At 61.5% G+C, this 12327-nt stretch overlaps 2 protein-coding genes across 7 annotated transcripts in view; one reads left to right on the top strand and one right to left on the bottom strand.

Annotated features, from left to right (window-relative positions):
- Nucleotides 1–8565, top strand: part of PHRF1 (PHD and ring finger domains 1) — a 28696-nt gene extending 20131 nt beyond the window's left edge. For 3 of the 5 annotated variants that reach the window (XM_008593827.1, XM_008593825.1, XM_008593829.1), the window contains 8 exons: nt 1714–1895; nt 2212–2331; nt 2952–3106; nt 3910–6570; nt 6785–6927; nt 7058–7318; nt 7564–7692; nt 8174–8565. In XM_008593827.1, coding sequence (XP_008592049.1) covers nt 1714–1895; nt 2212–2331; nt 2952–3106; nt 3910–6570; nt 6785–6927; nt 7058–7318; nt 7564–7692; nt 8174–8353 — 3831 coding nt within the window. In that variant the 3' untranslated portion in view covers nt 8354–8565. The remainder of the gene's footprint in view (nt 1–1713; nt 1896–2211; nt 2332–2951; nt 3107–3909; nt 6571–6784; nt 6928–7057; nt 7319–7563; nt 7693–8173) is intronic. The other 2 variants (XM_008593826.1, XM_008593828.1) reach the window with 2 other exon arrangements.
- A 580-nt stretch (nt 8566–9145) lies between these two features.
- On the bottom strand, nt 9146–12088 carry IRF7 (interferon regulatory factor 7). 2 transcript variants are annotated; one of them, XM_008593823.1, is made up of 10 exons: nt 11795–12088; nt 11551–11713; nt 11253–11460; nt 10889–10947; nt 10623–10803; nt 10253–10342; nt 10094–10180; nt 9627–10016; nt 9420–9538; nt 9146–9350 (listed from the first exon to the last, which is right to left on the bottom strand). In XM_008593823.1, the coding sequence occupies exons 1-10, from the start codon at nt 11812–11814 to the stop codon at nt 9195–9197; spliced, it is 1473 nt and encodes a 490-aa protein (XP_008592045.1). In that variant the 5' UTR covers nt 11815–12088; the 3' UTR covers nt 9146–9194. The 2 variants fall into 2 exon arrangements, with proteins under 2 accessions (XP_008592045.1, XP_008592046.1); XM_008593824.1 differs by lacking the exon at nt 10253–10342 and having other exon boundaries at nt 11795–12087.
- Between the last annotated feature and the right edge of the window lie 239 nt (nt 12089–12327).

Here is a 12327-nt window from a genome sequence, read left to right as displayed (position 1 = left end):
TCACTGGGCCTTGGGAGTGCCCCTCCGTGCACGTGAGCGCTGCGCTGTGCGGGCCTCTGCCCGTGCACTTAATCCTCATTCGCGGTCCTGGAACAGACGTTTAAAACATCTTACTGCACAGCCGTGCACTGCATAATGACGCTTCCATCTCCGAGAGGCCACATATACCACAGTGGTCCCACAGATGATGATGGCTGTTCCATACAGCCTCGGTGTGCGGCAGGCTGCCCATCCAGGGGTGCGCACACAGCTCAGACCATGTCCCGTCGTCAGTGGTGCACAGCTGTGAGACACTAGCAGCCGGGTTGCAGCCATTGCTCGAGTGTCTGTGGTGTCCCCGTGGATCTGTGGTCGAGATCGCCATTCGCTTCCTAGTGGATATGAGTTCACGTGATGCATGTTCACATTCAACCGTACTCTAGGTTTTTGGGCTTTTTTTTTTTTTTTTTTTTGTGACCGGTAAGGGGATCGCAACCCTTGGCTTGGTGTCACCCGCACCACGCTCAGCCAGTGAGTGCACCGGCCATCCCTATATAGGATCCGAACCCGCGGCGAGCACCGCTGCACTCCCAACGCCGCACTCCCAGCGCCGCACTCTCCCAAGTGAGCCACGGGGCCGGCCCAACCATACTCTAGTTTTGAATGGAGTGTTTGAACATCTGGTCTGACTGTTAGTTCAGACAGAATCTCTGGAGAGAGGAGCAGATGAAGCTGGGGCCACGTGTGGGCCTTTGCTGGGTGAAGGCCTATGGTCTCCCAGTTCTGTGGTCACCAGGGCTCGCTCCCCTTTGCACTGAATCCTTTGCTCCCTGAGCCTGGGTGGGGCCTGGCCATGTGCTTCCTCTTCATTCATCCCCATGCCCAGAATGTTCCAGAATGTTCCTGGGCTCTGTCCTGAGCTTACCTTCTTCATCTGGCTGGAGATGCTTTTTCTGTGGTTTCTTTCTTCTTCTGGCAGACAGAGTGTTCTGGGACGACTGCCTGAGTGGCAAACGGAGGTGGTGGGTGGGGGGCATGCTCCCCTGGGAGGGGTTGGTGCCTGCCGCCAGGTCGTGCAGATGTGGTCCAGCAGCGGGGGAGGTGTCTGTCTGTCCCCTCTGCCTAGGATCACAAGGCAGTAGTAGCATGTAACCCTTTTATGATTTTTAGTAATTTAGGAGTAATCACAGTTGAGAAGGTTGAAGACCTGTGCCCCTTCTCAAGTGGGTTTAGCGTACAACTGTCAGTCATCAGCTGGGTTTTCTGTTTCCCTCTTGGTGAGTTTTCATGTAATACCACCCGACAACCTGCAGTGGGTCCTGTGCTGATGGGTGTGACATTGGGTATCCTTGTCAACTCTGGCCAAGTGTCACCTCTGAGACTTCATAACCAACATACACAGAGCCCCGTGGCCTTGGGTTAGGGTGACTCAACCTGTGTGCAACGTTGTCAGTTAACGTCTCCTGTGGTATTTCTAGAACCCTTGAGTTTCGTTCCTATCTTTTTTTTTTTTTTCCTTTTTTGTCTTTTTTCTTGACCGGTAACGGGATCGCAACCCTCGGTGTCGCGCCCGCACCGCGCTCAACCAGTGAGCGGACCGGTCTCTATATGGGATCTGAACCCTCGGCGGGAGTGCCACCGCACTCCCAAGCGCCGCACTTACTGAGTGCGCCACCGGGCCGGCCCCTTGTTCCTATCTTTCAGTTATTCTTTTTCTTTGTTACTTTGGTTCAGAATACAGCCACAGCTCGTTCTCGAATCGCGCGGACGCTGGGCCTCTGCAGGCCTGTCCGCGGAACCTGCACCCCTGCGGTGTACAAGCCGGCAGACCCCTCCCTGGGGCTAATGCGAGCAGAGGTTGGAGCAGCCTCCCTGTCTCTCTTTGGAGACCCCTATGAGCTGGACCCCTTCGACAGGTGAGTGCATGGGGCGGTCCTGCACCGGCATGCCCCAGTCCCGGGGGCCACGTATGAGGGGGCCATGCTCCCTACCTCAGATGTTCTTAGACTTACTTGGGCAGTGCAGCGGGGAGCTCTGTGAATCCTCATCCCCAGCACAGAGAGAGCTGTGACACCCTGGCATTGTTGGCAGCTCACGCCACCCCACCACTCCTGCAGGCAGTGCTTAGGCCACCCTTCATAAGCACTGTCGTGGCCGCCCGAAGCCAGAGACCTCTCCCTGAGTTTGGGGCTTGGGGTCATCTGCGCCCTTTGGCCTGTGTCCTCCCCCTAGCAGTGAAGAACTTTCCACAAACCCTCCTTCCTCTCTGAGTGCCAAGAGGAGGGCTCTGTCCCGGTCGGCCCTGCAGTCTCACCAACCCGTGGCCAGGCCCGTCTCCGTGGGGCTCTCCAGGTGCGTGAGAGCAGGGTCTTCTGGGATGGGCAAGGGCAGGGGTGGGGGTCGCAGTTGGGCCATTGTAGGCCTGGCACTCTCTGTGGCCCTCTGATTCTGCACCGTGAAGCCTGTTCTGCGTGAAGGAGGGCTGCAGCCAGGCGCACACCAGGGCAGGGGAGCTGTCGGCCACAGCTGCTGAGGCGTCCTCCTGCCCACAATGGCCTTAAAGCCCACCCGCAAAGGGGAAGGTCTTTGGAAAGGGAGTTGCGGCCCTGGGGAATCAGGCTGTCATCAGGGCCAGTCACCCCTCGGCCCTGACGACAGCCTAATCTTAAAAAAAAATACTAAACCAACAAAATGGGTAGAGATGCTCATATGCTGCCTCCTGCCTGTGGGGGGGGGTCAGGGCGGCAGCAGCATCGGAGGTCACGCCTCCCAGACCCCCAGTTTCCCTGTAGTGGGGGCTGCTGGGGGCCTCCTTCCTGCAGAAGGCCCTGCAGAGGCCTCTTCTCAGGACAACAGCCAGGGCCCGGCCCCACTGCCCTGCTGGGCACCTGCCTAGTCCGGGCTCTTTTGACACTCCCAGCTGTGGGTCAGTAGGCAGCAGTGGCAGCCCCGCCCTGCGTCTGTGCCCTCAGGAGGCAGCTCCCTGCTGTGGCGCCGGTGCTGGACGCAGACGAGGCCCCTGTCCCCGACCTGCTGGGGAGCATCCTGTCGGACCAGAGCCTCCTGATGATGAGCAGTGCCGACATCATCATCCACCGGGATGGCTCCCTCAGCGCCAAGAGGGCAGGTGAGGTGGCACACACGGCCCACGGGACACTGCCCCTTCTTCTACGGTTTTGGAAATGGAAACACACTTCCACCAGAAGCAATCATGTGCTCCCTCTGGCAAATTCTGTAGGTCCTGGCAGGGTTTGAGGCATCTCTACCAGTGGAGGACGGGGTGCCAGCAAGTCAGGCGGCACCCCCATGCCACCCCAACCCTTGTGAAGTGTTGGTAACTGGCTTGGGTACTTTCTGATTCACAAATAGTGTCACCGTGAAAGCAAAAGAGAAAGCACACCTGCCTCAGCAGCTGAGCCCTGGTGAAACACAAGTCACAGAGGGGCCTGGGTGGGACCCAGCCCCTCCCACAGCTTCCCAGTTGTGGATATGGCACAGACGTGTCCACTCCACAGCAAATGGGGGATTTAAGATGCATGATGTAAGAGAAAGTCAGTCTGATAAAAGTTGAACAAATCATCGACTTTTGTTTTTGTTTTTTTAAAAGATGACCGGTAAGGGGATCTTAACCCTTGGCTAGGTGTTGTCAGCACCACGCTCTCCCAAGTGAGCTAACTGGCCACCCCTATATAGGGATCTGAACCCGTGGCCTTGCTGTTATCAGCACCACGTTTTGGAAGTGGGTGTTTTTTTAAAAGATGACCGGTAAGGGGATCTTAACCCTTGGCTTGGTGGTGTCAGCACCACGCTCTCCCAAGTGAGCTAACTGGCCACCCCTATATAGGGATCTGAACCCGTGGCCTTGCTGTTATCAGCACCACGTTTTGGAAGTGGGTGGGAAATGATTGCCATTGGATTTTTGTTTTTTAGCTCCAGTTTCTTTTCAGCGAAACTCAGTTGGTCCATCAAGAGGGGAAGGGCCCAGGTCCAGGGACTGCCCACAGCCCAGAGCACCACCCTCAAGGAGCCTGTCCAAGCGCCTGTCAGGAAACAGGCCACAGAGTGTGGGGCTGAGCTGCGAGGGCAGGCTGGCCACATCCTGCATCCCTGCCCGCGTGCCAGGGGCACCCGTGAGGCTGGATGCGTCAGCAACCCCTGGGTCAGGCCAGGCTGAGAACTTGTGCAGCCGGAGCAGGCCCGGCCTAGGACAGATTGACAGCTCATGGCTCAATGGTGTCACCAAGCACACTTTGCTTCCTGGTACCACCTTGTCAAAGATCGCCAGCAGTTCTTCCAACTCTCCACCTAAAGGTACTGTCCCAGGACATCCCCTGAAACCAGCTCCCAGAAGAGCCGCCATCTCTGAGCTGCCCAGGATACCAAAGATCCAAAGAGGCAGCTGTGGGGAAGATGCAGCCCCAGCCCATGGGCAGAGCGTCCAGATCCCCAGCGCCTGCATCAGCCGACTGACGGGCAGGGGCGGGCCTGGGCAGCCAGGCCGAGGAGTCCAGGCCGAGCGTGAGCCCCGCAGCAGGGGCCCACAGGAGCCCAGCACACATGTGGGTGGTCCCCAGCCCCCAGCCCCCAGCTCCCATAGCAGCCTGGCCCCGCTGGGACCCTCAAGAGGGAAGGGTGTTGGGTCAACTTTCGAGAGCTTCAGGATCAATATTCCTGGAAACACAGCACATCCTGGCAGGCTGTGCAGCCCCGGCTTCTGCAACACGTTCCGGCCTGTGGACAGCAAGCTGCAGAGGAAGGACAGCCCCTCAGCCCTCTTCTCCATCAGAAAGACAAAGCAGCTCAAAAGTGAGATCTACGACCCCTTTGACCCCACTGGCTCCGATTCGAGCCCCCCCAGCAGCAGCCCCGAAAGTCTCGGCCCCGGCCTCCTGCCCTCTGAGATCACACGCACCATCTCCATCAGCAGCCCCAAGGCACCAACGTTCCAGGCTGTGCGCTGCGTTACCTCCTACACGGTGGAGGGTGTCTTTGGGACAGAGCCTGAGCCCTCTCGTGGGTCTTCCTCTGGCACGGTCAGGCTCCGGGGTGAGGGGGCCGCCGAGGGCGCCTCTGACATCGAGCGAGAGGGGCTGGATGAGGAGGAGCCGGCAGAGAGCTGTGGCACTGCCGCCCGGGCGCAGGACCTGTCCCCGCCAGAGCCCTGGGACGATGAAGACAGGGTATCCCACAGCATCTTCTTTGGTTCTGAGAGGACAGTGACCTGTGTGACTGTGCTGGAGCCAGACGACCCGCCCAGCCCAGGTGTGCCACGGGCAGCCACCCACAGGGTCGTGGAGCTGCCGTCCCCGAGCCGGTCCCGCTCCACTTCCAGCTCCCATGGCAGGAAGAGAGCCAAGAGGAAGAGGGCAGCCAGGGAGCACCGGGGGACACGCTCTGGGTCCCGCTCCGGCTCCAGGGACAGGAGCTCACGGTCAGTGTCGCCATCAGTGGGTGAGGACTACACCAAGAGGCACCGGTCCAAGGCCAGGAGCCGGAGATCTTCCAGCGACCGCTCCAGCAGCCGCGAGAGAGCCAAGAGGGAGAAGGCCAAGGGCAGGAGCAAGGAGCAGAGGAGGGGCTCCTGCGGCCGCGGCTGGAGGGCGCCCCGTTCGCGCTCGGGGAGCCCCGGCAGCTCCCCCCACGAGCACTACGAGAGCAGGCGGAAGAAGACTCATCGGTCGGGGCCCAGGTCTCGGGGCAGGGAGTGCTCTCCCCCCAGCCTGGAGAGGGTCCGGAGGCACAAGCACCAGCGCGGGAGGAGCCGTGAGCGGCCAGACAAGGAGGGTGCGTCCAGGCCCAGAGCGAGCAGGAAGTGGAGGTCCCGGTCCCTGAGCTCAGAGCACAGGGGACGGGAGTCCTGGCGGCCACGTTCCCGCGACAAGCAGCTGCAGCCCCGGTCTCGCTCCCCAGAGAGGAAGAGGGCTGCGAGGGAGGCTTCTCCACACCCTTCCCTGCAGGGGGAGCCAAGGTGGGACAGAGACCACCCAGCCAGGCCACCAGCCTCCACAGAAGCGGGCACCTCGCCAGAGGTGGCTGTGGCTGACGAGGCAGCCTTACAGGTTCCCTCTGTCCTGGAGGGGCCAGCCGAATGTGAGGCTGAGGACCTGGACTATGGCGCGTCCGTGGAGGCAGGCCACATCTTTGAGGACCTCTCCAATGAGGCTGTCTTCATCCAGCTTGAGGACATGAGCTCACCGCCTTCTCCTGAAAGCACAGACTCCTCCCCGGAACGAGACTTCCTGCCAGTCCCCGTGTTCCCCCCTGTCAGCCAGCTGCATGAGGCCAGCCTGGCCATGCCTGTCATCCAGAGGGAGGTGTCACTAATCCACAGTGCAGACACTTTGCTGCCCCTACCCCAGGCAGAGGGCACCCAAGAACAGCACACACACACGCAGGATGTGGCCGAGACCACAATGGTGCCCGTGGGAAAGGAGGACGGCCCCTCTGTGAGTGGGAGGGCACAGGAGGTGGCCAGGCCTGAGGAGGCAGGATCACAGACGCCCCTGCTGCGGTCCAGAGCCCTGGTGAAGAGAGTCACATGGAACCTCCAAGAGTCGCAGGGCAGTGCCCTGGCCCAGGACAGAGTCCCAAGTGAGTAGGGGTCTTGGCCACTGTGAGGCTGCTTCCAGGGCTGTCTGGGACCACTTGTGTGCCTCCCATGTGGATGAGGTCGGGGGTGGGGAGGGACAGGGAGGTGGCCCATCCCCCTGGCTCCCAAGGTTGGGCTCCACTCCCTGGAGGACCACTCCTCAGGAGCAGGTCTGCAGGTGGCCGTTGAGCACCTACCTCCTGTCTTTCCCCTCAGGGACGCCACCGCATGGGACGCCACCACCTAGGCCGCAGAAGCCCTGGGAAGTGGAGGATGAGGGCTGTGCTGTGGTCAAGCAGGCGCCTCCTCCCAGCCATGTGCTTCTGGAGCCGGGGGTCCCAGCTGCAGGTGCCCCTCAGGTGGGTGTCTGGGTTGCGGCGGCTGCGCAGAGGCCTCACACGCCCCCCGTCTTGCTTCAGGAGCAGGGAGCACTGAGCCCTGGGGCTGCTGGCGTTGGGGCTCTGCACTCAGCGGGGCTGTTCTTCCCAGGTTTACAAGCCCAGCATGCCTCCCACCCCGGCTCAGCCCACGAGCATCCCGCCTTGTGTGCCGGTCAGCCAGCCCATCGTCCAGTGTATCCTGCAGGGGAGCCTTCCGCTGGCGGGCTGCGGGGTGGCCCAGAGCCCGGCCCCAGTGCCCACTGCCCTGACTTCAGCCTCAGAGCCTGCCGGCCAAGCCGCCACTGCCAACAGCTCGGAGGAGAGGACCGCCACTCCCAGGGCAGCCGCAGAGAAGACCAGAAAGGAGGAGGTGAGTCCTGCCCTCCGGCTCCCGGCTCTCATCCCGCTTTGAAAGTGATGTTCTCAGGCTGAGTTTAGGGACAGCGCAGCGTGGGTGGGCCCCGGTCAGGACAGTGGAGAGCAGGCAGTTCCGCCCCTGCTGCTCCTGGGGCTGAGAAGATGTTCCAGGGCCCTGGTGCTTCTTGCCAAAGGGCCCTCCAGGCCTCTGCCCTGGTTGTCCCACCTGGCAGGGTCACACACGTTCTTTCCTCCTAGTACATGAAGAAGTTGCACATGCAGGAGAGGGCTGTGGAGGAGGTGAAGCTGGCCATCAAGCCCTTCTACCAGAAGAGGGAGGTGACCAAGGACGAGTACAAGGACATCCTGCGCAAGGCCGTGCAGAAGGTGAGCAGCACGGTGCTGTACGCAGGGGCCGGTCACCACGTGTGTGGCAGTCAGCACCGCTTCTTGTCAACAGATGTCTGGGGGGCAGCCTTGCCACATAGTGGCTGCAGGGCTCGGGTCAGTCCTCATGTTAGACCTGTTAGATATTCAGGAAGAGCACACAGTGTCCACGAGACATGTGGAAGTTTCTGTTGCGTGTTAAATAGACTAAGATAATGGGTGACATCTACACTCGCCCAGTCCACGCCCAGCCTAGAGGTGGGAAGACAAGGCCCTGAGAGACAAGCAGGGCTATCTGTAGCAATGGCTCATGCCCAGGATCTGAGTTCGGTCCGTGCTTCCCTCCAGCCCGTGACCCTTGTAGGGGGCCCACTGCATTCTGTCCCCACATGGCCCAGGGTGCTACCGTGGGAGGGCAGGGCGAGGATTCTGCATGTCTGGATGTGAAAGGGAGTCTAGGTGGCTGCAACTGTTTCTGCAGATCTGCCACAGCAAGAGCGGTGAGATCAACCCCGTGAAGGTGGCCAACCTGGTGAAGGCCTACGTGGACAAGTACAGGCACATGCGCAGGCACAAGAAGGCTGAGCCTGGGGAGGAGCTGCCCGCCCCGGAGGCCCAGGCGGCCCCGGAGGCCCCAGAGGCCCAGGCGGCCGAGGGCTGAGGCCAAGTGGCTGCTGGCATTTGTGTCCCCAAGTGGCTCTGCCAGGAGTGACAGAAAACTGGGGACACCAGTGCTCCTGCCTTCAGGGTTCCTGTGGTGACTCCTGGCTTGTGCACCTGCTTGTTCACAGTTGAAAACTGGACTTTTTTATATGTATATTATAGATAGTTTCCACTGTGTTCTAATTTATCAAAAATGGATTATCTTTAGAAGCTTGTCGGGTGACTCAGTACTTGAAAGGTGAAGCCTTTAGTGGTCAGCGGGACCCCCTGGTGTCGGGTGGCTTCTTGACCAATCTCGCAGCGGCCCCCCACCCATGTCTCTGAACTGGGAGTTCGCTCCTGTTGTCTCCCAGTTGTGTTGCTGGGAATACTTGCTAGAGTTTGTGCTCAACTCAGCTGCCTCCAGTAAGGCGGGGCAGTGTTGGCGGGTCCTGGAGACTGGGGACAGGCTGGACACAGACAGAGTTGGCTCTTCACGGGGCTGGGGGAGCCCCAGGCAATGCTCCCCTCCCCAGCACACCTGGCAGGAGCTGCCCTCTCTGACGCCTGCTGTCTCAAGGGCATTTGCCTTCTTTGAGCAGTTTTGTGATTCTAAAGCATGTGGTTTGAGTCTCTCCATCTGAGGACAGGAGAGTGGGTGTGCAGGGGAGGTCTCCATGCACTTGGGTGTGAGGCCCCTGCCATGTCCAGCCAGGGTGCTGCTGGCAAAGGAGCCTGACAGTCCCCAAAGCTGGGGCCCGGACCATCTCCACCCCGCCCCCCCCAGCCCACTCAGTCAGGACGCCAGCACTGGTGGTTTGCATTCTTTTTATTGTCTGGGGAGGGGCTAGGGTCTGGCCCTAGGCGGGCTGCTCCAGCTCCATGAGGAGGTGCTCAAGGTCCTCAAAGAGACTGTTGGTGCTGGACAGGCAGAGGCTGAGGCTGCTGCTGTCCAGGGAGGACGCACCTTCACGCTGCACACCCTCCAGGTACACCCGGCACAGACAGGGCTCCAGCTGCGGGGAGAATGACTGTCAGGTTAGCCAGGCTGTGGGGCCTTCCCCTCACCAGGGCTCCAGTCTCACCTTCACCAGGATCAGGCTCTTCTCCTTGGGCCTCCCAGATGCCAGGTCCTGCCCAAAGCCCAGGTAGATGGTATAGTGTGGGGAGCCCCGGCGCTGCCGTGCCTGGAATTCTCTGAGCTCTGCAGGAGGAGGCTCAGGTGAGCACAGGGTAGCAGGTGCTTCCAGGGCCCACCTGGGCACAGCCTTCTAGGCAGGGGTCTCACTAACCTCGGAAGAAGGTGCCGAAGTCAAAGATGGGAGTGTCAAGGTTCCGCTCCAGCAGGGAGGCAGGAGTGGAGGGGCTGGCGGTGCCCAAGGGGCCGCCCACCTCCCAGTACACCTTGCACTTGCCCATGCGCCGGGCCCACAGCCCCAGCCCCCGCAGCTCCAGCTGCAGGCCGGGGGCCACATGCCGCAGCAGCTCCTCCGTGTAGCGCAGCTGCTTCTGGTCAGGGAGCTCCGCAGGGCTGGGGAACACCACGTGCTGGGGCTCTGTGGCCTGGACAGCCAGGCTGGGGGTGCCATACAGAAGCACACAGCTTGGGAACCTCACCACCTCCTGCAGCACCGTGCGGCCCTTGTACATGATGGTCACGTCCAGGGCATGCAGGCCGGGCTCTATGTGCAGACCAAGCTGTGAGCAGTGGAGATGGATGAGAAGGGCCTCCCCCACTCCCACCCTCCAGGGCACTCACCTCCCACTGGGGTGCAGGTGTTAGCGGCGGGTGCTATGTGGGGCTCTGCCTGGTACGGGGGCGTGGGGGCTGGCCCCTGGCCTGCATCTGGGGAACAAAACCTGAGCTGGCACCATGTCCCCACCCCCTTACTTCACCATGCGCCCCAGCCCCTCTCACCTGTCATCAGGACTGGGTGCTGGGGCCTGGGCATGGGGGCAGCCTCCACTTCCCATGTGGAATACAGCTCCCCAGTAGGGAGCCCGGGGCCTGAGGAGGACGACCACAGTGAGCAGGAGAACTGGCTCAGCAGTCCAACACGCTCCTGCAGGACTGTCCCTGCCCTGGTGCCTAGTCCCACCCCTGGGGCCTGCAGCCCTGCTCCTGGTACCCCACTTTGCTAGTCAGTTCTGGTGCAATACCCCCCTACCCCGCCCCCAAAGGGTTCTGCTGTCCTGCCTGCTTCTCCCTAGGCACATTTCCCTGCAGGGCAGAGACCCCTCACTCCCACCACAGCCCTGGCTCAGGGCCAACCCCTCCTGCCTCTCACCAGGAGCCTGCGGGGGGACCAGTTCCCCACTCCAGGCAGCTTCCAGCAGATGGTCCCCTAGGTGACTCTGCTGCACAGCCTGCAGCAAGAGGTCCTGGGCCTCGCTGTCATTGGCAGGAAAAGGTCTCAGGGCTGGAGGGTCAACATCTCCTCCTGCCAGGAATGGACCCTGAGGCCAGCCCTGCAGGGAAGACAGTGTCACTCTGAGCAGCTCCCCAGCCCTGGTGGGAAGTGGCGCCTGGGAGCAAGGTGAGCAGAGACTGTACCTGTGTGGGTGGGGCATTTTTGAGGTCCTCTTCCTCCCCCTGGTCCATGCCTGGGCCTCCTGAAGGAGAATGGAGTTGGGGGATGCATTAGGACCTCAGGAGAGACCTGGCTGTGAATGCCTGAGTAGTCCCTCCGGTTCACTTGTCCCAATAGCCTCCAACAGCATCCTTGCTGAAACTCCCTTCCCTGCCCCCCACAACAACCTAGCACCACGCCCAGCCCAGGACTGTGGTCTAGGTGGGGCGGGGGGCAGACTTCCAAGAACCCAGATGTGACCCAGCCAGCGAACAGAGCCCCAGCGCCCCCTGCAGGGCTTTTCTCTGCCCGGATCCACCTGCTTCCCTGGCCCCAGGTGCTCCTCACCTCTCCACACCAGCTCTGGGCTGAGCACGTACACCTTGTGCGGGTCGGTGGGGTCCCCCGAATTGTCTTGAAGCATCTTGAAAAGCTGCGTGCTGCGCAGGGCGCAGCGGAAGTTGGTTTTCCAGCCTGCACGCTCCGCAGCTTCCAGGGGTGGCCAATCACCTCCATTGCTGCTGGGTGGCCCCCTGCCGCGGGCCACCGCCCAGGCCTGGGGTGGGGGACAGAAGATGTGGGTACCGGAGCAGGGTCTTCCGGGTCCTAGTCAGGTCCCCCCATCGGGGCGGAGCTGGGGTCCCACCTTGAAGATGCGTGCGTCAGCCTCGCTCAGGTCCTTGCGCCCGAAATGCTTCCAGGGCACGCGGAAGCACGTGTGGGCCTGGTCCAGCCACCGCAGCCCCTGGTAGCGGCCGCTGCTGATCTCACTCAGAAGCCACTTTCCAAACAGCACGCGCGGGGCACCCCTGCAGGCAAGTGCCACGGTGTCAGGGCCCGGCGGCAAGGGGAATGGGCACGGGCATCTGGAAGGGCGGCCTGGCTCTCACCTCTCAGGAGCCAAGGCCATGCTCCCTCTGTAAGGGCTGTCCAGGCAGTGAGAGGCTGCGGTCACAGGTGGAGCTCGGGTGTTGTGACAGGTGAGGTGGTGAGGACACGCGTGTCACTGCAGGTGTCAGGCCGTGGCCACAGGTAGTGCGGCCAGGTGTCACAGGTGTGACCCAGGTGTCACAGGTGTTGGGGGTCACAGATGTGGATTGAGCGTATGCAGCCACTGACGTTGCCTAAGTGTATTCTTTGGCAAAGGTGGCTGTAGGTGTGACTTCAGATGTGTCCGCGCGCACACGTGAAGTCACAAGTGTTGGGCCAGCGTCCGGGCCTGGACGGGTAGTCGCAGGCTGGACCCTGCGGAGACAGGCGGAATAGCCGGGTGGGGACGGCCTCGGGGAAAACGAAACCGCGCGCCGGAGAAACGAAACCCAACCAGCGGGCGCCTCCCCGACCCCGCGGGACCCTCCCTCCCGGCCTCCGCCTCGGCTGCCCCGTGCCTTCGCTCTGCCCTCCCCACCCCCTCTGGAGCGAG

Source organism: Galeopterus variegatus, unplaced genomic scaffold (genome assembly GCF_000696425.1).
Source record: "Galeopterus variegatus unplaced genomic scaffold, G_variegatus-3.0.2 Scaffold9718, whole genome shotgun sequence".
Classification (NCBI taxonomy): domain Eukaryota; kingdom Metazoa; phylum Chordata; class Mammalia; order Dermoptera; family Cynocephalidae; genus Galeopterus; species Galeopterus variegatus.
This window is presented reverse-complemented; position numbering and strand designations above follow the sequence as displayed.